At 28.6% G+C, this 26,426-nt stretch overlaps 1 protein-coding gene and 1 long non-coding RNA gene across 3 annotated transcripts; one reads left to right on the top strand and one right to left on the bottom strand.

Moving 5' to 3' along the window:
* Window positions 1-13,714: 13,714 nt before the first annotated feature.
* Window positions 13,715-15,347, bottom strand: LOC132904616 (uncharacterized). The gene is made up of 2 exons (XR_009657627.1): window positions 15,038-15,347; window positions 13,715-14,892 (listed from the first exon to the last, which is right to left on the bottom strand). It is a non-coding gene; the product is annotated as an uncharacterized LOC132904616 (long non-coding RNA).
* Window positions 14,767-26,191, top strand: LOC132904596 (nuclear pore complex protein Nup153). 2 transcript variants are annotated; one of them, XM_060955234.1, is made up of 8 exons: window positions 14,767-14,908; window positions 16,627-16,917; window positions 16,978-17,284; window positions 17,465-17,646; window positions 17,727-18,100; window positions 18,214-21,403; window positions 21,490-21,611; window positions 21,691-26,191. In XM_060955234.1, exons 1-8 carry the CDS (start codon window positions 14,825-14,827, stop codon window positions 21,758-21,760), a joined length of 4,620 nt encoding a protein of 1,539 aa, XP_060811217.1. In that variant the 5' UTR covers window positions 14,767-14,824; the 3' UTR covers window positions 21,761-26,191. The 2 variants fall into 2 exon arrangements, with proteins under 2 accessions (XP_060811217.1, XP_060811216.1); XM_060955233.1 differs by having other exon boundaries at window positions 17,429-17,646.
* The last annotated feature ends 235 nt before the right edge of the window (window positions 26,192-26,426 follow it).

Raw genomic sequence — 26,426 nt, 5'->3', positions numbered from 1 at the left:
AGCTAATGAGAAGTATAAAAGTTTCCTTCAAATGACAGCGTGACTGGTCTAATACCATAACAGTTACATATCACAAGTATTAGAAGAAATAGAATTCTCTGGCCTGAGCTCTATATTTATGCGATCTATCTAAGAATAATTATAAGCAATGGTTTAAAAAAGAAAGTTCTTTCTGAAGATCGTTGAATTTCCCTTCGAAGTCGATGATTGTGAGAAAAAAGATTCATATAATGAACATGCAGAGAATATATCGTGGATATAGAATTTAATTGTATACAAATCGTGACCCATTATGATATAGTGATTCGCAGTAATATTTTTATGAAAAATATAATATATTTGTGAAACAATTTAGACGAAAGAAAAGTTTAGTGGAAATTCAATTCGTAATTATGAAGGTTCTTCATTTGTATTAAAATAAAACTGATACATAGAAATTTGACACGATAATAATTTAGGACAAACACTTGACTTAATCTCTTTTAAGTCAGATCAAAATTAATTTGATAAAGAAATAGTTCTTACGTTTATAAAAACTACAAATTTTTACCGTTGGATAATTTAATAAGTCTCAAAAGAATAAAATGTAGATATACAACAATCTATTTTATATCGATTAAATATTTATAATAATCTTTAAAAAAACTGTTAAAACATAAATATATGAAATACTGACAATGAGAATCATAATGATGTAAATCAATTCTCTACTATTCTTCATAAAATAATGTTCTACGTTTATTGCAATAAAAATTTCATTACGTCCTTTCAAATCATGAAGACGCGTCACGACAGAGAATAAGATTATTACTTATAGTTAATGATGAAATTTTTATAATACCCAATTGGACGGTGCTTTGAAATACATGATTAAATTCGAACTTTCAAAATCTTGGCTTCCATCGTATATGATTTTCACATGATCTTTCACCATCTTAGTAGAGTAACATAAATCTTACATAATTTACTGTAAAACAAATCATTGAAATTGTTAATTATATGAAAATTGATACACTTTTCCATTCTCTACATTTTATATCAAATACTAATTAAAGAGAGTACTTCAAAAGAGATACATAGAAGATTTAAACAAACCGCACGTATCAAACTTGTCTATTTCAAGGAATAAAAAGAAAGGCATGAATGTTTCTCAAGTCATCATTTATAGCTTCCAAAGATCAATGAATAAGCAGCAGAAGGTTCTTTTACTATGTAAAAGTAAGGTCATCGACCGAATAGACGTCTAATCTGACCGAATCAAGTTTCTCCGTTAGTCGTCTTCCATGACTATATATCGATGACATCGGTTTCTTTCATGCATACGAATTCGATGACCACATCCTAAAATTTTTGAACTGTCGAATAAGTATCTATCCATTACGTGATCCTTCCTCTCTTCCATTTTTCTTCTCTGAACGTCAAAGCGATAAAAACTTCAGAATTTATTTTACATGTCTTCACCAGTTTTATACTATTTTTCTATTTTACTTATCTTAATTATTTTACATATAATTAATACTAGAGGGATGCGAGAATTGTTTACGTGTGTGAATTTTCGTTTCGTCCTATGTTTTTTAAATATACCTTTTTGTATTTACGATTAGTCTGCTATCTTAAGTAAGAAAAATATTTACGTTCTTCTAATGTAAGGAAGTGACAAACAATTACATTTGTATTAATGAAAATAGTAAATTTTATCAATTTTTTAATAGGATATTTTAGATGATATTCCGGATAGTGAAAATCGAGTTTTTAGATAATATATAATAATCATTGTTCCCTAGAATCTATTCTTTTATTACTGACAACATTATATATGTATTTGTATATACTAATTTTTTCGTAAGTTTCCAAACAATTGTTTTGCCTTTCCCGGAAAACTTGTTCGGGTTGTGTCGCTTTTAAAATATACTATGTACGATATAATATTCAATATATAATATGTATGTATAATATTAATATACTGATGTAATATTAAATAATATTAAATATTATATATATAATAAAATATAATAATAAAAATAAATATTAAATAATAATTAAAATAATGTAATATTCAAAAACTATATATAACAAGTAGTATATATAAAAAGTTTAAAGCTTATAAGATACCGAATGATTTTCTATTTTCTTCTTAATAGTATTACAGTAAAACATGTGTATATTGTTTAGATATATACAACGCATTTCCATAGAATAGTCGCATAGTTGTGTACCCGCAGCAGTAGCGTGACCCCGATTTAAGCACCTGCAAAGATTCCTCGAGGCACTCGATGTTCATGGAAAGTCAAAAGAGTAAGAAGATCCTAGATACGAATATAGTTATACATATTGTTTCCCGTTCACATGTGCAACATGTATGCGTATCATTTTCTCACAATTTCTAGCTTTCCTAGCCCATTATCTGTTGCTCTTGTGCAATTTTGATTAATTAATTGCATGATCAATTAGCATTTAATTATTCCAGCCGGCCAAATTTCGTAAGTGGCTAAAAAGCCTCGTACACATGGCAAAATAAAAGAAATTTGTTTTATGGAAGAAGATACATCTTTCTGCTCTACTTATCTTGGATTAAAAACTACTAAGAAATAATTTTACGATTAGATACTGTCAGTTATGAAATTTTAAGACAAACAATTTCAAGTAGATAAAATGAAAACTATTGAAATAACTCGAATTCGAATTTTGACATTTCTGACATTTTAACTAGAAAATTCTATAAAAAAGCATTAAGATGCTTGTGTTTGTGGAAATGATTAATTTAAAAGATATTTTAAAGGCAAAGAAGATATAAATACAAAAATACTCCTTCGTATCTTTCAAATTGTATTTTATCGTTAAAAGTATGGAACAACATTTAAATAAGGATTTTAAATGTATTAGTTATACGATAAACAATTATAAAATCAACAATGTACAATATCGTACATATTTATGAGCAAACAACAAACACATTAGTCTGATGTAATAATGGGTAAGCTTATGAAATACAATTGTATACAATTGTAGTTGCTAACAACTCGCAGAGGTTAGCTACTTCAAGTAAATAAATTCAAAAAAAAAATAATAAAACAGTAATATTTCCAATATAAATATAAATATAATATTTCCAATATAAATTCAGTTTAATGAAGATCTTGATATTTTCCCTTGATATTTTCCAATCCGTTAATATGTATGCATTACTATAACGATAACAATAAAAGATTTCATATATCGTCGTTCATATTTTTACTTTAAAAAAATTATGTCTGTTTTACATACAATACTATTATTCTATCTAACTCGATATTAATAATAGAAAAATGCTCCCAACTTATATTATTTACTAATTCCAATGCAATTTACATATAAGCTCCCGAGTAAATAAATTTTGCTTATAAGGAATATAATATTTACATAAATATATCTATTGAGAGGTCAGCTCGACTATCCCAATAGTATTATGATTTCCTTTGCACATTTCACCGTTTACTGGAGTATTATCAGATATTCTATATATATAATTATATAAATATATGTATACAATATATATATACTATTATATATTATATATTATATATTATACATTATATATTATGACATTACAAATATATTTATATACTGATATATATTATATGTCATGACATTGCATATATATTTATATACTGATATATGTTATATATCATGACATTGCATATATATTTATGTTATATATTATGTATTATATATAATATATATACATATACATTGTGTAAATATACTGAAATGTACGCGTGGTGCAATAAATATACTTACTACTGTAAATACATCTATTTATCAAATATATCTATTTTGAAGCTTCTTAGGAATTTACAAATGTACAAAGGTTTAATGTTTTCTGCAGGAATTTAATTTTTTACCAAAAGTAACATCTCGCCTCAGATTTAGTTTGACACTAGAGAAGCAAGAATACCTGTTGGAATGCCTTCAGTTATTTTAAAAGTAGTACCACAATTAACGTGTTTGCAAGATTAATAGCACCTCGAGAACGTCCACACATTCTCGCTTTCGACCTGTCACGCGAGAACAAACTGTCCCCTTTATGTTTGGTCGAGATTGTACCATTATTTCCGCCTTCCTTCGTTTCCACAAATTCAACGATCATCCGTCTGTTTTATTTCTTTCTGCAATCGTCAGCCTTTCGAAATTTTCGTCTTGTCCGACGAGCATCAGTCAATTGCGACATGAAACTGATGTTATACATCATCACAATAACGCGTACACACAAATTTTGTAACACTTAGACTTCTTGTTGACTAATTGAAACTGTTATTTTGCTTTCGCTGCGCGTGAAATTGTGTCGCGTCTACGTATTAACGTATCTTTCTCCTTGTGTTAATATGCTTACTACATATGTTATTCTTTCTGTAATTATATTATTATCCCAAATAATTCAAAATTCTGAACAATTACGTTCAATAAATTACAACTGATGACGCGATACTAGCCATGTAAATATTAACTAATTATCACATAATATATACATATACATATATTTCTCATCTATTTATCAATTTCTTTATCCATATATTATTTCTGCCCTTTTATTTATCAAATATTCGAAGTTATTGAATTTTCCTACAAACATATGAAAAACCATATTCTGTTAATCCTTGATTAAGAAGAAAAATTAAGTACGTCTTAATCCAACAGTATTTTTTACTTTAAGAATTTAAGAATTCCATATACATTGTTTTATTTCGTATTATCTTTAGAAAATATAATCTATATTCCCTTTCATAAATAGTAATGAGAAGTAAAATACGTTTTTTATTTATAATGCTGTATATTGTACATTTTATTAAGAATTATAAAGGAATATTAATTAGTCTCTTTAACTTATGATTCATTAATTATTTCGTTGTATTTATAACTTGTAGTGTCCAATATGGCATTTTTTAATCGATCAAACCACTGTGATATATGATATTCCCTAATTACTTTCATCGTGATAATCCGCTTTAAACATTATTATTATATCAATCACATGATTTGGAAAAATGTAAACATAAATAGATAAATAATGAAAATATATCGAAATACATATAACAATCGTATTTAAAAATAACTATTAAAATCGAATCACACTTCCAACTTATATATATTAATATTATTCATATATTTAATGTAGTACATATTTTATTATGTTATATATAAATCCAATATGTTTGTTTCTTTCTTCGTGTATAAATTTAAAATCATGATATATCTCAATAAAGATTATTTACGTATAAATTTTAAGTAACGTTTAATTACATAAAAATAACAAAAGAAAGGCAAATAATACGTTTATCTAAACAATAAGCCAATATTAACTGTAAATACGACTAATTGTAAGAGTAATGTATTTTAAAATGAAGATAAATAACCGAAAGTTGATCTATCTTACTTCCTTTTCGTAAATTTTATAATTGCGAAATTTAAACTAAAATCAAAAAAGGAAGTACATACAGTATATAAATATGTTTAACACGTGAAAAAAAACAAAGCAGTGAAAAGGTCAAGTTTCTATTATAACATGCTTTCTCTCATAATTAAGGTAGAGAACATGTATTTAGTAGAATCACTGAAAATCCTCATTAAAAGCCAAATTATCATTTCGACCCCATTAAAGAAGAAGCGGACTTTTATTATAATTAAAACAGCACTTTGCGATAACTCTCAAGAACTGGTTCTTCATTTTGATGTTTCTCCATTCCATTAAAAACTTTCGTTTACTATTTTGCTAAAATTAACGAGTTACAAACCGCCAAACTAAATCGATTGTCACCGATATTTCCGTATTTTGCGAACTTCGTTTTCTTCGCGTAATTTTTACAAATACAGCTTTGTCGATATACTTACACAGCATTTTTTTATAAACATCTTGCGTTATAAATATTTTGCAATGCCTAAACGACCAACCATTGCAATGAAACTACACAAACTTGAAAGCATTCTTCAAAATATTATATTTTTTACATTATTCTTTTAATGAGATCTAATCTTTTAATTACACTATAATGTATAATGTAAAATTGTGTTATTCTAAATAGTGATAACTCTTTTCAATTTTTCCATGTTGTTTCTTCGTACACACTTCTTCGGCATTCATTTAAATGTAAACTTTTATGCCTGAACGCATTCCTTAAAACGGAACTCTGAACCATATTTACATATTTGGACGTAAAAATTAAACGTACATATTTCACTATTTATTACAATGATAAAACTATTACTATTTATAAAAAATTTCTTCATAAATACAATTATAATTTAAATAATTTTATAAATAGTATAATTAAAGAACAATAATCCTGAACTCTTCTAAAAATGTAAGTTTTACTTTTGAATTATTATTATTATTATTGTTAAAAGGGAACTTCTTAATAATCTTCTTCTGTATTTAATCAAGTACTAATGCATTTTGACTACGTTATAACGATATACTATAATATATATACATATAGCATATATACACTCTTTTATTTCGAGTTAATAATAAAATTTATTCAACATGAACTTATTTTCTAACTTTTCCTACTTTAAATTGAAGATTACTCAGCGAACATCTTATAATCTCTTTTCTCCTCTAAATTCTCCAAGTAATTGCTACCATCAATTTTGCCATGACATTAAATTTTACTCTTTCTCCTTCTCTAGTATCCTTCTAATTATAATATGTATCACTTTCTTTTTTTTTAAATTACGTAATATAATGTCTACATGCATATGGTTTCTATTACTTCTTTACTTTCTTCGTATCCGCGGTTAATAGCAGCGACGATAAAGTACCGTTCATACTTGTACTTCCTTCCCTATTATTTTCTTCTATTTTCCTTATTGACATCCCGTGTTTTCCGTTTATTAGTTTCATTAACGTTACATTCTTCCGTCGACCTCAGCCCGCTTCCTTTCTCTGCGCAGAAATTGCAATAGCACGTTTTTTATCCTTAACTCTCGATTATTCTCTTTGTTATAATGCAACATTTCTATTTTTATGTGTTTCTTTAAATGTTTCCGTTCCTTTCTGCACTATCGAATACTCAGATGACAATTCATTGAACCCAATCAATCTACTTCTCTGAGACTTTTTACTTTCTCTCGATCTGTCCATCCCTTGAACTTTCTAACCAGTTCTATAATGTTGTCAATGGTTCCATATCTAGTTGGGTGTATTTTAAATCTTTTATTTACTTATCTAATAATTATTTAAATATATGTTTTATTTATTTTTATTTATTATTTATTTATTTAAGATACTTTTCAGGTATCTATTTAATTATGTAATATATCAAATATTATAGTAATAGTAATAATGGCATTTAATGTTCTGTGGAATGCATGTCTGCTAGATGAAGTTTATTTGGCATACGTTATTCAACTGTAGCTGTGAACATTTCCTTGTGATGTCATCATGAGGGAGATTGTGCCGCTACTGAGATAAGTTTGCCACAAAATTTTGCCTGATCCCAATTTACATATGCATAGTTTTCGCTCTCTTCAAACGACAGATCAAACACGCGAGATCTCTATCGGAGCGTGAAAATTACATCTTGTCTAAAGGCGCGATAAGCTCGAGAAAATGAGGTCGAACTAGATCACCCAACGAAGGTCTTAGCCACTACTTATTTCGCTTGTTTGCCGGAGAAAGCTACGCAAATTTGCTAAACGTGTGACTCATGTGAAATCGTTCATGCAAAATACTTAATTCTGTGTCATAGCTACATCCGGTGCAATGTAGTCAGAAAAATGATTTAGTCACCTTCTCCCTAAGTTTCACTTTTTATGTATACGTATATCGTTTCCTTAACGATTCGCTAACTATTTCTATTTATTTAATTTTCTAAACAATGATATGATCAATTAATAGTATTATAGCTATGATTATTCAATTTCAATTATGTCTGTCTAGAAACGTTTATTTATCTATAGGGACACAATTGAAATAATTTGTATGTAATAAAGATTACAATTTTTGATAAATATTCCTTAGAAGTTTAACGAAATGAGAAAAGATTTATATATAAACAAGAGTAGTTAGTCAATTTTGGGGAATATGTACTTACCGAAAATAGCATCGACCTTTTTTGCATGTTACACGTTGTTAAAATATTAAGGACACGACCAGTTCCACGTATTATCCACGGAAGTTCAAAGCGAGTTGCACTAACGGTCCTCCACCTGTTATTTCTATGGTATAGTCTATTTCAGTGTCCTATAACAAATGTTGTATAAAGGATTTATAGAAAACAACAGTTGCGTATTATGTAAATTTAAGCGAATAGTAAAACAAATACATCACATGGAATAGTATTGTTTAAAATTACTGTTTGAAAACTAAGAAACTTTATTTTTAATATCTCATTTAATAATGTCTTCAAAATTTGCAAAAATATATATCAAAATCGATATTAACTAATTAATGTAAAGATATGTTTCAAGAATTGCTACTATTGATTAAAACTTCATTAAATCTGCTGACTTATTACATGATTAAATATTTATCAACTAGCCGTGTAGTCGAAATGCAAGATGTTTACTATAAAATTAGTATAGAGCGTGAATAGTAATCATAAATATAAAATTAGTGCTAAAAATAGTTCTAGGAAATATTATGGATTATTATGTCATTATGATTTATTATACTAATGGGTAATTGACAGTTTAAATACGCGCCTTGTGATATTTGCGAAATATATATATATACATATATTTACACTAAATACGTCTTACATCCTATATGTATACTTTCAGAAACACTTCAAGCTTTATCAAAACATAATTATGATAATCTGGTCTCATTATAATGCTAATGTAAAATATTTCGTATGACACAGGAAATATACATATGCATTTACAAAATGGTTATACAAGTGTTCAAATACTTTCGTAAGCTACTCTGTATATGGCCATAAATCATCGCACAACAATAGTCACTACTGATATTTATTTATTATTATTCGTACACTTTATAATAAGTAAATAGATAAATAAACAAATAAATAAATAAAACTTTTGAGAATGAATCACGACATAACGTTTCTTCTCTCGTTGAGCTTATTTTTCACGGTGAGAATTTAGAAGGAAAAATTTATTCGAGCATTCGGTGAAATACCTTTGAGTGATGTTTTTCGGAACAAGTAATTTAATTAAAATAATGCAGAAAACAAAAGTGTTAGACGACTCGCGAATTTTAATGTTAAAGATCAACTCATATTATTTTTCCTTCTTGATCCACGGATGAAACTTTCACGTTGTACTACATTCTTCGAGACATTATCTCGTTTCGATCAATTTGACCTGCAATTGGTTAATTTAATACGGTGAAACTACTCGATCTATCGACGATCTCGTAGTCGTTGTATTAATGCCGCACGATTTCAAGCGATACTATCGAATCTAGTAACCTCGATAAGTAGTGTTAAGAATAATGTCCCACCATTTTTGGTAATTGTTCGTACTTAACGTGTCACCATAGTCTATGATATACAATGGCTGAGAAGGATATTTAAACATTTATTATAGAAAATTTTTATAAATATATTATGTACGTACGAAACTTTTTGAAATTTCAATTTTATCAATTATATGAATTTTATTTTCGTAATATAGAATATTTCTAATAAAATGTTTTATAGCTATTATTTAGTACTAAATTTGGGCTTAAACTTTATAAATGACTGTTTTTCTACTTAATTCAAGAATTTATACCGCTACAAAATTACATCTCAAAGAGTAAGTCTGCATTTACATTATATATTCATAATTATTATTAATGAAAATGAAATTTGAATGTTCAAATAATTTTAAATATATATTTTAGGCACAATGGTTAAAAGAGTGTTAAATATACTTCGCATAGACAATTTTTATATACAATTTCTCGAAAACAAAGGGTCGTGTACTCAAATACTTTTGGGAGCTGTTTTACCATCAACCTAAAAAATCGAATGTACGTACAGCCAATTCATTCGAGATTTTGCAGTTCTTGCCATACTCTTGTAAGTAAAAAATTAGTATACAACATATACATTGGTTTTAAACATATAGGTAATGCCAAAGATAGTCTCACTAAATATTGTGATTTACTAATTATAGTGAATAATTGACTAATGAAATACTTTGGTGATCTCTGTAATTAAATATATAAATATTGTATATAAATGAAATATGTACTTATAGTAAATATCTTATAATTTCTATATACATATATCATCAAATCTATTTCAAACTTTAGCAATACGTGTAATCATGCTAGTCGGATTTCATTACAGTGCTAATGAAATTTCAAAATGTTTTGTACAATATACGTAATATATTTGCAAAAAATTAGTATAAGTGTTCTCAAATACTCTCTTTGGTAACTATATGTGTAATAGAATTAAGGTACATCTTGGAGTTGTAAAATCCCATGGACACCCCGCCGCTCTTCTAGGAAGCGGCAGAGTAGTGTCGGACTTATCGACTAAAACCCCATGGTAGTCCGTCTGACGCTCAACAGGGGTGCTCCGGGAGCAATTGACTCTAGTCTGCCATTGATTTAAGGTTTAAATTTCATTACTGTTAGTTTCATTGTTTCTAACTAGCTTTCTTTTAAAAATTCTAATATTGTATTCCATATTTTTTATTCAAAATTTATAAATTAATAATTTACTAAATCATTCTACTAAAAAGAGATTTAAGATGATAAAAAATTGTACAAAATAATTACAAATAAGAGCTATCTTATCATGGTTAAAAATGTACACGAAGTTATTGAGAATACTTATTCGACTAATAATATTACATAATTAACAAGTTACAATTTTAAGTTAATACATTATAGACTTCGACTACATGAACAGTTTTTTCAATGTTGCAAATTACAAACTGAGTAATTAATGTTATTATTATAAAAATTAAATGTTATTTATAAAAATATTAATTCCTAGATTTTTAATTTTATAAGTCACAATAATTTACTTGTAAAATTTTTACAGAGGAGGTTTTAGAAGATTAATAATTTTTATTACATATTAATTTTAAAATTAATGATTGTCTACTAATCATTGAATTTTTACCGATTTATAACATTTACCTGTAAAACTTGTTTTATCCCAAAACTTGTTACTGTTATACAAGAGAATTGATTAGTACTAGTAACGTATAACTTATAACTTGTAAATTTTCGTTAATAATATTAGCTCGATTGTGCAAGAGAATCCTAATATTAGAAAAAGGTTGACTATTACAAGTCGAAGACAATATAGACGTATACTGACATATACGTATATGCACATGCATATTGGCCACTGTGGCTGTATGTAAAAAACATAGTCAGACATATCGTATATAATAACGTATCTCGTTGCATTTATCGTGGGAATCACGAATGTAATAACGGAGATACCATCAATGAAGCCAGTCAAAACAATTCTGAGAAAAAGAGAGAGAGAGAGACAGACAGATCAGGGAAGGGATTAGCTGCCAATCGATGAAAATTATTAAACAACACATATCTAATTATTAGAAAACACATATTTGATACAAATAAGAACAATAGACGAAATTTACTGTAAAATATGCTACATTCCAAATGTTTTTAGAAAATGATTATTAGTATTTATTAAGTTATGAAACTTATTAAATAATATTCACAAACCGGTATAATTAAAATTTTGTAAATTTTTTCAAGAAAAGAATTAGATATCAAAATACATATATATCAGTAATAAATAATACACTTTTTAAAGACTTTATTGAATAATTTTAGCTTGAAGAATATGAATTAATTAAATATAGACTATTATTGTAATTAATAATATGTTTAGTAATTATTATATCTATTTAATTATGCCACATATATTTCGATTTTACTTTTCAATTTTATAAATGGATATAGTTGCTTGCGACTATTTCCAACGAAAATATTAATTTAATTTCAGTGGATGTATTGTTGTATTATTATACTAATACACACTGTATGCATACTAGTGGACTAGTACGTAACGTGAATTACTGATATATGGAACAATTTTTAAGCAAATGAATATTTATGAATGAAATAACTACATATTTTTTATAGTAATAGTTAAGTTATTCTCCGTACTAAAAAATATTAGATTACAAAAAAGTTAGATTTCAAAACAAACACGGCGTAAGCAATAACCATTGTTACTTGACCTCTATCTATTTTTTCTTTTCTGGATAATAAACTATACGATAGAGAAGACCTCATCAAAATCTGTTCAATTCAGTTTTTACGTGCCAAATTTAGTTCTTTGGACTCCAAAGCTTACGCTGTTTCTGGATAACTATCTTCAATATTTTATCCAAGCACAACCTTTTACTGCTTTATTATGTATATAAATACAGCATTATCATAGTACATAAATAAATATTTCGTTTAATAAATTCAGAATATTTAAATTTCAGATTTCAAATTTGGAGTATTACAATTTTATATTATTTTTAAATGATTAAATTAATTATATTGATATATTGTTACAAAATGGATATACTTATAGCATAAGTACATATATATAAGAATATAATCTTTGAATATTAAAAATAAAGTCTTAGAATAGAAAATTATCAATAGTTATCATTTCAAATTCAGTCATTTAAAACAAAATTTTTATTTAAATCAATAAGAAAGTTGATAAAACAATTATATCCACTATATGCAAAATATATGCACAAATAAATAAAGAATAATACAAATAAAAAAAGTCTCTGCATTGCTTTCTATCATAATGGAAAATTGTCTAATTTATCTAATTTATCTACTTCTGTGTCTTTTCAAATATAAGATCTGAATATATTTCTATCACAAATCCTAGTCAATATCTCTATATATGTATATGTTTGTATGTTTGTACATTTGTGAGATATGTTTACAAGCGAAATTGGTAAAGTAGAAAATAACTGTTTTTATTATCTGTTGGACATCTAGTATGTTTCTTATTATCTGTTGATAAGTCAAAAGAATGTGAGATGTAATAAGAATTATGTGTATAATTAAAAAAAAATATCTTTATTTTAATATCTTAATCAATTTCCTCATTTTAATCATTTTAATGCACTTGCTCGTATATTTACGTAATGCTTCAAAAGTCGAAAAATCATTTTCATTCTTTTCCATTTCACAATATTATATTTAAAATAGATATACATGTATCTATAGTTACAATTTAAAATTAAACAAACAAATTAAAAGAATAGAAGGAACAATATATACTGTGTAATCTTTAATATGATTGTAAACTGAAAACTAAGGAGACGATATACATAAAAATTAAACTTAAACATGCAACCGGAAGTAAGGAGCGCTCATAAAGAAAAACGATTTATTTTAAAACAATGGAAACAATCGATTAAATTAACTAATCGCTCAACTAACATTTTATACAAAATTTTGTTTATTTATAAACCAAATATTGTTGTTTACTATATAATGATATTATTAAAAGAATAAATATTAGGAAAACTTATAATTATTTAAACGTTTCAATATTGTACGAATATAAAATTGAATCATATAGCATAGATTCAGAAAACTGATTTTAAAAGTTTATTTTGAATTATACATACATATATTATACAGACAATTATAATACAGACAAAATCTGTACTCCAAACTTTATATAGAGAAATTTTTAAAACTTAATCTTCACAATAATCTATATTATGAAATATTATAATATGAAAATTAAAAAAACATGTACAATGGTTACAAATAGTATTTGCACATATCTTTATTTTCCAACGAGGCATTTTTCTTACCAAATTCTGTGCATTTCATTTCAAAATACTATTAAATAATGCGAAATTTAATATACTTGAACCTAACTAATTATACAGTATGTAAATGCTATTATAATTTTTTTCGACAACTCTATATGTTACTTACAACAAAATAAACAAAATGGATATAGCCGATACAGGTTATAAAGTGTCGATAATGTATCGACCGACCCCAAGCAGTTACAGCGCCATCTATAGACAGGATATAAAATTGTGAACTTTCTTTTTTTGAATGAAAGCGTTCTTAATATTTTATCTACGAAATTCATACTTACAAAACGTTACATATTACTTATTGTTAATAGACACGCTTGTGCGTGAGCATACATATGAGTGCATGTTCTTGTATGCATATGAATGTGTGTACGTACAATACATGTCTGTGCACATATACATATATATACATATTTACAGAGAGAGAGAGAGAGAGAGAGAGAGAGAGAGAGAGAGAGAGAGATGGCATATATATATACACTACTATACAATATACTATACAATATATATATATATCTTTTTCTACTCTGTTAAAATATTTATAAATATTTATATGGTTTATTATATTAATATCAGAATATTATAGGCCTTTAGATTAGAATTAGTAATTAATTAATTACTAAATAATAATGTATAATATAATCTTAGGCTACAAACAAAAGCCTATTATGGACTATGAAAGAAAATGTTATATGTTAAGAAAATAGATATTTACTAATTGCAATACTGATACATGTAGTGAAATGAGGTACGCCTCGAACACTCATAATTCAATAAAGAATAAAAAATAAGGAAAGCTTTCTTAAGAAGAGATAGCAGTACCACACGCCAACTTTAAGGCAGCGAACGCATACGATGTGTCACGTGGGCAGGCGCGACAAGCGCATATTCCAGAGAAACCTGGCGCCCTGGTGGCGGTCTTTGGGGCGGCCATATTTTCTCTCGTGGATTTTAGTCACGAAGGTGGTGGTTCGCTGACAATTTCTGGGATGCGCCGTTTGAAGACATTCTCGCGTGTTTTATACTCATAAATAAATGATCAATGCCAATCATGGCTAAACGGAGTAACAATTTGAGTGGAAGACGGTCGTCGTCGCATAATACGAAACCCTACGATGCAAACAATGTGAGTTTTTCCTTAACACGAGTCTGCCGCCACAGAAACGAATTTGCCTCATATCTAATGGTTCTTCGCGCCTTGCCGCTTAAATTAGACCTCCCAACGAATTTGCTTATGTATGCTTTATGTACCAACCTCTTTTCGGACTTCCTTTTGCATGACCTATGTTTTCCTAAAGTGCTATTTCAACGGATCTGGACGACGTCACGGTTATGTGAATCCACTCGATAACCTCAATCTTTCCCATACTAAGTAGATACTACAATACTTCGCTCATGAGATACCTATCAAGACGCATATAACATATAACCTTGAAACGTGATTCCTTACCAGGAAAATTTTGAGAAATGTATTATGCGATTCAATTCTCGTAAATTTATCACTCTGTCAACTTAAAGAAATTTAAATGTTACCATTTGCATCTAGTATGTATGCGAAAAAGACACGCGTGACGTTGGAAAATCACGTTTTACGCAAATTCATGCAATATCTTGTAATCTTTTCTGGAGATCATTTCTTTTCCTTCAAATGATAATATTCGTTTAATTCAATCGATTTAAATAAATATGCAATTTAATCTATTTTCGTTCGAATTGTTTTAACCTCAATTTCTAAGAATGACTTTTTATGTATTTTAATTGTTACTGTGTTTGCGCAACTACACATGTTAGTTTGACGAAATATTTATAGATAAATCTTATATCTTAATAACCAATTTTTCATCCCTAATTCTGTGTATATTTGTTAGAATTATTATCTAACAAATATATTAAATGAAATATGACTATATATAATACAAACATGTATAACGTACATGAATAATTTCATTTTATTTAATATAAGTATATATACATATAACTTCTTTCCTTTGTATAGTTTATATTCCATTTGTTAAATAAATATTTTTTATTATGTTTATTATAATACTACACAATTGATTTTATATATAATAATATTATAATATATTTATTATTTAATGTTTCTTTTATTTTTTTCTCTATACCCACTAAAAACTCCTCTTCTATCTGTTCCTCTTATGGTACAGGAACCAACCTCGAAACCGCTTTTCGACATTACTTAAGGGTTGGCCTTAGTGTGCACCCGTCACTATTTCAGTCTTCTCAATTTAGTTTACTAGCTTATCTTTTCCTCCTCTCCACAATCATCTCTTGCACTTGCCTTTCTTGCATGATCTTCCTGGAAAACGCTTGGAACCTAGTCCAATTATTCTCTTTCTTGGTTACTGCCTCTACCTTTCCACCATAAGTGGCATGCTAATGTAGCTTTCAAATTCAGTCCTCTTGTAAATCCACCTAAGGCAGTGGAATAACACATGCTCTGCACCGTCACCATCGGTGTCACAATCCCAACATCTCGAGTGATCCTCCTTATTAATCGTCTTTCGATACACATTAAAAATCCTGTGTCCAGTCAAAATTTGCATGGTCCAATGATCGATGTATCTTTTGTACTTAAAGGTTAAAGGAAGTTAAAAAAGTACAAGCATCAGAAATTAATTTCCTGATCCAATTGTCACTTCTATAAAAACTCCGTTCCTCTCTCCACTTATCGTCAGTGTGTTCTTCCACCGCCCTCATTCCCTCCACAAAATTTGAGGTATCTCCTGCTTTGGAACAAATCTCATACTGTTCCTGTTGATAACTCCTTTTAAATTCATACATGTACTATTTAATATCTATGCATTTATTTCCTTTATATTGCAGTCTTTTGTAAAAAAAGTAGCAACAAAAGTGACTGATCTTTTACCACAAAGGTTATGGATTAGTAAGTGGTTTAATACATCTCAAAATGATGAAGATATATTAGAAGACAATGGAAATCCTGAAGAGGTTGAATTGGAAGAAGATATTCAGAAACCTCCACCGTTAAAACGACCTTGTATTCGTATGGATGTTTCTCATCCACCTGGTACATTTTCAATTCGACCAAGAACTAAATCAACAATTAACAAAGCCAGTTCATCTAAGCAACAATATTTCATTCATGATGAAACGGTAATATATAAAAAGTTGTTAATTTGAACACATTTTCTTCAATTAATAATGTTTTTGTAGAATGAAGATTTTTCTAAACCTGCAATGGCTGGACCAAGCGGGATGAGCCATTTAGTATCTTCTACACCTGCAACACAATCAGATATTAGAAACATAGCACCACAGAGGTCGGAATTAAATTCATTAGTTGCTACTACAAATAATGGAACTACAAATGGTATGGATGATAATTCTGAATCCAGTGAGAGCACTAGTGGTTGCAGTTCTCTTATACCACAAACCAATAGACAAGAAGCTCCATCAAATGTCTCTTATAGCTCTCCATTCACTAATAGAAAAAGGTTTAATAATGAAAAATTAAATTTCAGTAAGTAAACTTTATCTTCTCTGTGATTTTATATTTAATAAAAAGTATTTTTTCATGTTTAAATATGTCAAAAATATATCATTTCCTCTTTTAAAAATATAAATTCTTATTCAAGATATATTTTAATATACAAATTTTTTTTAGCCAGCCATATACAGTCTCCAAGATCTTTATTTTTAGATAATACCCGAGATTCCTTAAGTAGTCGTAGACCAAGCTTTAATGCATCAATCATGACAAACACGCCGGATCGTGCATCTCCCTTGGCATCTCCCTTTTACAGTGGAAATACCACTTTTGGTGGAGCAAATGCAGCTGGTCTTTATAAACGAGGACGTAATTTGTTTAATAGTTCAAATGAGGTATGTGTTATTAATTTAAATTATTGTTCTTTAACTACTTTCAATATTATTTATGGTATATCAATTGTTACTAATTTCAGATTCAACTTCAAGTTCCTAAAAGAACAAGTGTTGAAGTAAAACCATCTAATACAGATTCATCTGGTATGAGTCAAACTGCTAAAAAAATATTGGAAGCATTAGAACATTTTTCATCGCCAATAACTGATGCTAAAAAAATTCCATTAAAAATGATGAATAATATATCGCCAACAAATAAAAAGAGATCGAGAGAGGAAATGACATCAACAACTAAAGTTGGATTACGTCATTTAACTCGCGAATTAACTGTACCAACCATACCCGATATATTAAAATTGAGACGGCGGCAGAAATTACAAGATACGACAGCTGCAGCTAGAAAAATTGTTTCGGCACGAAGCGAACCACCGCCTCCTCAAGAATATTATCTCAGGTGAATATATAATTATTATTTATTCAAAATATTCGTATGTATAATTATTTGTCAAATAAACATTGGTAATCATTAAATATACAATCATAATATATGTAATTTCTTTTGTACAGGACTCAAATTGATGAAGATTCAAAACATCATGGAAAAATTAAAACCAAAACAGCAAATCTTGAGCAAGAAGATACAGTTGAACCAGTTAATTTACCAAACATACCTTTACCTATATCTTCTTTACCTAATTTCAACTTTATGACATCTACTAATACAAATATAGGAGACAAAGCTAATACAGGCAAAGAAGATACCTTCACATTTGCAAGTCCTATAAAAGTAACAAATACCACAAAGAACTTAAAATCTATCAATAATTTCACATTTAGTAGCCCAATTAGTGCTGATAAGCAATCAGTCGATAAATCTAATAATTCAGATTCTCCTTTAAAAAGAGTTGGTGTCAAATCCACTTCATCAAATGACTATATACCTCCTGTAACACAAAATTTTATTTGGTCTGGTTCATCTACAGCTCCTAGACTAAAAGAAAAAATGAAGAATAATGATAAGGCTATCCCTATTACTTCGAATGAATTAAAATCAGGAAGTGTTATGGATATTCTTTGTTCTAAATCTAGTACAACAAAAGCTGAAAAATTATATGAATCAAAGACGCAGTTAGAGTCAAACAAAGAATCAACTAATAATGAAACAAATACAATTGACCCAGATACAATTAACGACGATAATATTAAAAAAATTGGAAATTCACAATCCAATATACAAGATACTTCAATTATGTGGGAATGTTCTGAATGTTTGTTTAAGAATAACAATTCTGAAACACAATGCTTTGCTTGTAAGATTACCAGACCCAGTTTTAAAGATAAGAAGACTTCTGAATTGTCAATATCAAGCAATGTCAGTGAATCAAAAACTACATCAAATGATAATTTTGGCTCGCAGTTTAAACTTTCAAGTAATCAGTGGGAATGTATATCATGTTTTGTAAGAAATAAACAAACTGATACTAAGTGTGCTGCATGTAGTACACTAAAACCAGATACAAAGCAAGAAACGAAGTCCGGGAACTGTCCTAAATGTAGGTTAAATGATTCTGAAAACCCAACTACGTGTACTTTTTGCAATACATCTAAATCAAGTATATTAAAAATGAGTGTACAAGACAGTACGAATTCTACAGATAACATAAATATCTCTGTATGTCAGAATATAATCAATACATCAATTAATGAAAATGAAGGTATGGATAAATTAAACTCAAACAAGGATACATGGGAATGTCCTTGCTGTATGGTTAGAAATCTTATCTCTATTGATTCTTGTCCATGTTGTAATACAGCTAAACCTAGTACTGGGGTTGCTACTAAGAATGCCCCTCCTTTATTTTCAAATGGATTTGGAGATAAGTTTAAAAAACCTGAAGGTGCATGGATTTGCAACACTTGCATGCTGCAAAATGAAACAAAAGTTACTACATGTGTAGCTTGTGGTGATGCAAAGCCAGGCTCAAAGAAACCAGATAACTCTACTTCTACAAATACTAATTCTAATTTACAATTTAATTTTGATATGCCTGCAAATACTAGTGGTTTTAAATTCGGTATTGACAAAGCTGATCAAGAAAAGACTGATACTACAATATCTACAAATGGTTTTAAATTCGGTGAAAAACAACAAAGTAATCAAACTGGTCAATTTACATTTGGTATTCAAAAAGAAGATGCGAAAACAAGTGAAGTACAGAAATCTGATAATAGTGTCTCTTTGACCTCAGGAAGTGGTTTTGGAGTTCCAATTAAAGCAAATAATGCTGAAAAGACTGATGTAAAGCAAGATTCAGAAAACGTGGGAAAAAGCTCAACACCGCTATTTTCATTTGGTATAGCTAAAAGTGAAAATGGAACAATAGAAAGTGATAAGCAGATTGTAAATGTAACAACTTCTACATCAATTGCACCTACCTTTACATTTAACACGCCTAAGCCTAGAATTGAACAATCAGACATAAAAGAAGAAAAACAAACTCCTTTGCTGGAAAATACTGTGACAGAAGCTTCAAAGCCAAACATAGAAGCTACCGAATCTACTACTACTAATACAAATACATTACCTTCAGTAACTCAAAGCAGTTTACAAGAACCTAAATCAACTGCTGCATTTCCTTTTGTTGTACCAAGTAGCACAAGTGCAATTACTAGTAGTGCTTCTACAACTGTGGTATCAAGTCTTCCACCTTCTACTCAATCTTCCTTTACATTTCTTGAATCAAAATCAACTACACAAGCACCAGCTGTACCAACATTTGGACAGATATCAACATCAGCTCCTACTTCTAATTTATCTAATACCTTTACATTTGAAAACAGTAAAACAAAGGAAGAATCCTCAATAACTAAAACTTTTAGTACATTGCAAAATACCTCTCATGGAAGTTCATTATTCTCAAATATTTCTAGTGGTCCATCACTGTTTGGCAATAATGATACAAAAACTGTACCAGCATTTGGACAAACTTCAACTGAAGATAATAAACAACCTGCATTTGGTGCTGCAAATACAAGTAAACCCTCGACTTTTGTAGTACCAGGGAATAAAGTACCAATATTTGGTAATACGGAAAATAAACCTAAAATTTTTGGTTCAACTGACCTAAAAATAAGTGTATTTGGAAACACAGATAATAAAGCAACATATTTATACAACCCATCACTCCAAGCACCAACTGCAACACCAGCCTCTTTTGGCGCACCGTCAGCTACATCAACACTTTTTGGATCATCTGTTACTCCCGTTTTTGGTAATAATACTACTTCGACATTTACTACTGAGTCAACACCCAACATATTTGGATCTACCTCAAAGTCAAATGAAACTAGTACACCAAATTCAAACATATTCACGTTTGGCACTACTGCTGCTCAATCAATAGCGAAACCAGCAACTGGATTTAATTTTTCTACAAATAATAATCCTGCTGAATCAACTCAGAAACCATTATTTACGTTTGGTAGCAATTCATCTACCCAGAAAAATGCTAATTTATTTGGGAATACATTCAATAATCCTACATCAACTAATTCTTCCGGCTTTCTATTTAATGCACCTAAACCGGAAGCATCAGCATTTGCTCAACCTACAGCAACAAATCCAATATTTGGTGCATCACAACCTGGTACACAGAATCAAGCGTCGTCGTCGTTCTCGTCTACTCCTTCAAATACAGGATTTAATTTCGGATCTACAGCACCTGCTGTTACGTCAGGCGGTTTTAATTTTGGTACTGTAAGTATACTAAAGTACAAGATGTCAAGATGTCTTGAACAAGTTGAATTTAATTAGAATTAAATTTTAATAATTAATTTGTTTAGGCATCTGCTTCTACACCATCTGCAGGATTTAATTTTAATGCTCCTGATACTACACCAACATTTGATCCTAATACTCCACCAACATTTAACTTCACTGGTGGTAATGCACCTATAGAATTTAAGTATGTATAAATTATACAAAATTATTCATCATATTAATTACAAGAATTGTTTGTTATATATTATCATATTTTATTTCAGTGCACCGACTAAAACATCTACTGAAGCTCTACCACGGAAGTTCAAAAAAGCCATTAGAAGAATGCGGTAGAGGGCAAGTAACACGACCATAGTTACACATACACTCGGACGCATTTTTTTATATATATCTCATGCAACCACGTGTATGAATATGTTTTTGAATATATGCTTCAGTTACGGTCTGATACAATGAAAATATACCAACCATCAATGGTCACATCAATGTGGTGGTATACCAAGCATTTTATGTAATATATTAATTTGTCAATAGGATATGCTTGCGTACAGCCACTTGTGTTCTACAGGATCTGTAAATTATAAATTATTTAAATTATACAATAATAACGAAAAATACTTTGATGTTGGCATGAAGCCATTTTTGAAACTATGACAGATCATACATAATCTGCCATCGCATTACTAATACCTTGCCCAAACAAGACACTATGTGTGCGTATTGACGTGACAAATTAATTTGCTGAAAGAATACCTCGATAAAGAAACCTAACAAAGCACTAAATATGTGCAATTTATTGAGGATAACAAGTGGGAGTGTATCCCTCAGGTAAGTATAAATCATTCACAACTCGTAACAGTACTTTTGTAACTGAGAAGTGAGAGGGACTAAATAGTGCCGAAATACATTAATTAAAAATTATTTTTTGTAATGAAAGAAACATTGTAATAACTTGTAATGCCTTTATTCTTATATTTGTATGTAAAAACAATCATCTGTACCTGACTACTTATTTTTAATGTATTCAGTATACACAGTTTTACATAGTCAGGTACACAATCTTGAAGGAGCTTAACGAACGAGAAATATATAGTTAACAACAGAATTATTTTATTCATTTTCTCTATAAATTTTGACACGTTACGAGTATTGTGAATTGATTTAATATCAATGAAGTCCCACTGCGTATAGACATTAATTATATTTTCATTAGAATCGTGCGGACAGTTCTACAATCTTTGTAGTACTGGTCCAAGAAAAATGTATCATAAAAGAAAATGGCATTCGGATAGTACAAACTCACGATTACTGAACGATTGCATTGAGTAGTCGAAATTGTATATTTTTTTTATATATTGAATGAAGTAATTCTATAAGAATATACTGAATGCCATTTTAATAGAATTAAATTATAGTAATGTTGCGTGTTTTACCATAGAATGAATGAAAAATGAATCAAGAAAAGAGTATGTTGAATGGAAATAAATTATTATGGGGCTTCTAAAGAGTTACTTTTTCTTTTGTTACTAAATTGAATGTATTTTTATAGTAAGTTTCTGAAATTGTTATTAACTTTATATATTATCGTTGCTTCTACTATGTATATCATGAAAACGTATCACTCTGTATTACAGTAAAACTAAGTATATTACAATAAAATTCATAGAGATAATATTACAGAATTACACATAATTTTCAAAAATTGTAGACGCTTATTTTTAAGTCAAATAATTTCCTTTTTTAAAATTCAATTATTTCTTTAACAGCATTTTTACATTTTAATTGCGGTGTTTGTGAAATAACAGATTTTTACAATGAGTGCAGTTTAGCCTAGAGTGATATTAAAGTAAATGTAAGTATAGAAAAGTTGTTTCCAAAATATTAAAAAGCCATAAAAGTAACTACTATATTTGGAAGTCCCTAAATACAGAAAGTAGTTAGTTGACGTGTTAATGATTAATGAATTAATATGAAATCATGCACGTCCTATTTAAGATTAGGATAGTTATATCTATAATGTTGGCTTAAAATTGACAGTAGCCAAGAATAACTCGGCACAAGACCCACCTTCTGCCATAGTAGATATATAGGTACAAAAACAACTCTGTTACATACTGTTACTTTATATGTTGTGTAATATTTACATTATAGGTTTTAAGGCGTTTTTAATTTCTGCATATATTTTCAAAAAGTAAGAATAATAGATAACAAAGAAGCCTTGATTTCATGTTGATAATTTACAAATTGCATACTCTGCAAATACCCTTCGTAGTTGTTACCTATTATACTAGAATAGTATTGCTAAGTATGTAAAAAAACGTATCAACATAATTAATCAATTTTTTCTTTGTATAATTGTATAATTAAAATTACAGTTAATCTACCGTTTAATCGTAGAACGAAATCTATAACAATTCAATAATTGAAATAAACTAGTTAATACTTACAGTACCTCTTAATGTTATCCTTTGTATTAAAAAATCTGATCTACGAAGGGTTCTTCCGCACATAGTTATATTGTTTAACTTAAGGAATTGTAGCTTTGTATAATTACCAGCTGAAATACTAACCAATGGTAAAGTGAGGCTGCGCTGAGATATGTCTATGCTGCTGTCTTACACTGTGAACATTCTCTGTCGAGGCTGTGTCGTCCATTTGTCTATCCTTAGACAAATTTCCAAATTAATGAATATATCAAATGCTGCCTGAAAGGGGCAATACCTTTGTAATAAATCTCGTATATGGCCTTAAAAAACATAACGAGCGCGTGACGTATATGTATTAACGATTGTACAGCAAATCATATTGGAATTGTTTTGTAGCAGTTTGTACTCTCCATTGCAATATGTTTGCATAAATGCTTGAAGAGCACTACATTAAAATCGTTCAACAATAGATATGTAACATCTCGTGACTCATAGAATTTGTCTGTATTTATTGTAAATACTATAAGTTTAAAATTACTTCTTATTACATATTAATTCGCGAATTAATTACATTTTAATTGTAATAATTCAATTGCATTATTTGGAAAGTAAAAAGATATGTAATAATCATATGATAAAGATAAAAAATTTATCTATAAAAAACAATAACTATCGATAAATTGATAATACATTTTTTAACAAAATGTACAAAAATCCTGTGAGTTATGAGATGTAAAAGAATGAGTCAAATGTTCTGAGGCCTTATTATAATCTTAGTCCATGAAAATTATGTATGGTACTGAATTTACATGAATATCTGTAATGATTATATTGAGAATGTATTAATTAATGATCTAATGTTCACAAATGGGAGAGTTTGTTATGAAATAAGTCCAATGACTGCCTGTAATTAAATAAAATGTACATGGGAGAATGTTCACTGTATGCTTCAGGTGCTATGGAGATGTTATAACATTCTCATGACATGGTATAATGTTAGATAATATTGTGAAGGAGTATCGGTGTTTCTCAACCGATAAACCATTTATAATTCAATAATTTTTACTCGCACAAACAAAGCATGGAAATACAGATAAAAACAGAAATACTTATTAAATCGCAAATATTTTATTTAAAGAGAAACATGAAGGGGTAAAGATATATTTGATTCATTGAAAAGTACGTAATAAGCACAAGATTATAATTAAAATAGTAATGTACATTACATAGGATGGAACTAGCATCTATTTACGAAACGAATGTATAAATGTAATTATGACGAATGAAAAACTCGATAGCCTCATATTGTATAATTTATTGAATAAATGTGACGTTGCTTTAACGCGTAACATTTGCGATGACGAGGGCTATTGAGCTCGTGTTGAGAAACACCGTGAATAGGATACATTCACGTTAACATTACTACCATTATTATTCTTAATACTATCCTCCACTGTATTCATAATAACTATACTATACAGTACTAGGATATATGAAAAATATCAATTGAAAACAATGTTTAATTTTGGTTTACATTTTTATTTTGTAGCTAGTAAAATAAAGATTTTAGGAGGGCATTTAGATAATGATGCGAACCAAGGAGTTTTTAACTATGTACAATTAACGTATAATGTAATTACACTATAAACTTTAATTTTCTTTTTAGCAAATAAAATATGCGAGGACAAAAAAATACGCGTAGTACTTCGTAAAAACCCTTTGGTTCGCATACAAGAAAATAATCGAAAAACGAACGTTAGAATTCAATCGCAATCTTGAATTCTTAGATCAAATGTATTTGTTTCATGATTACATTTCACGTTGCTTTTTATTTCTATAAGTATCAAGCTCACTCCTTAACAGTTCCTCAAAGAAAATATACAAAATAAGAAATCCATACTATAACTTACTCTAATATTCGTGATTTTAACATCCTGATATATATATATATATGTCTGTTCTATACGTTTTTTTAGTAAAAAATATCTTATTTTAGTTACGTTGTATATCTCAACTCACAATACAGAAAAAGTAAAGTATCTTCTTTGAACAAAATTAGAGTGGGCAAAGTATATAAATATTTTTTTCATAATTCAAAAATTTTACAAAATCAAGTGATTATAAATTAGATTAATTCTACACAATTCTATACAAAGTAGCCCGTTATTACTAATTAAAGGTTCCAATTCATTATCGTGTCACATTGTCTACTATAAAATCTACGTATTCAGTTTTCGCTTACAAGAGCTATACAATTACACAACATTAAGTCATTTTCTTATGTGGTACAGCTGTATGAGGAGTTTATGCAGAAAATAAAAATTATCTAAGATTGAGATACACTGAGTGTTTGACTTATTTAACCTGATTTTGGCACACTCTGCACAATCTGTGTTTATAATGCCGTGTTAAGGTGCTTTCAAAAGACTGAAAATGAGTAACATATATTAGGTTATTGTAAATCTTTAAAATTATTTACAAATTTTATACAAGTTTCAATTTCGTCCACTAAAAATTTTAGTTGTATATAATTATTTTTCTTTTAACATTAATATATTAAGGACAAATTTTAA

The sequence above is a fragment of the Bombus pascuorum genome, chromosome 2, assembly GCF_905332965.1.
Source record: "Bombus pascuorum chromosome 2, iyBomPasc1.1, whole genome shotgun sequence".
Taxonomy (NCBI): domain Eukaryota; kingdom Metazoa; phylum Arthropoda; class Insecta; order Hymenoptera; family Apidae; genus Bombus; species Bombus pascuorum.
Note: the sequence above shows the minus strand (reverse complement) of the source record. Positions and strands in the feature narration are given on the sequence as shown.

What these genes read in the sequence shown, in the direction of transcription:
- LOC132904596 (XM_060955233.1), top strand. Translation starts at nt 14,825, where the DNA reads ATGCCAATCATGGCTAAACGGAGTAACAATTTGAGTGGAAGACGGTCG. An exon ending in AACCCTACGATGCAAACAAT is followed by an intron (nt 14,909 to 16,626) that starts GTGAGTTTTTCC and finishes TTTATATTGCAG; the next exon opens with TCTTTTGTAAAAAAAGTAGC. An exon ending in ATTTCATTCATGATGAAACG is followed by an intron (nt 16,918 to 16,977) that starts GTAATATATAAA and finishes ATGTTTTTGTAG; the next exon opens with AATGAAGATTTTTCTAAACC.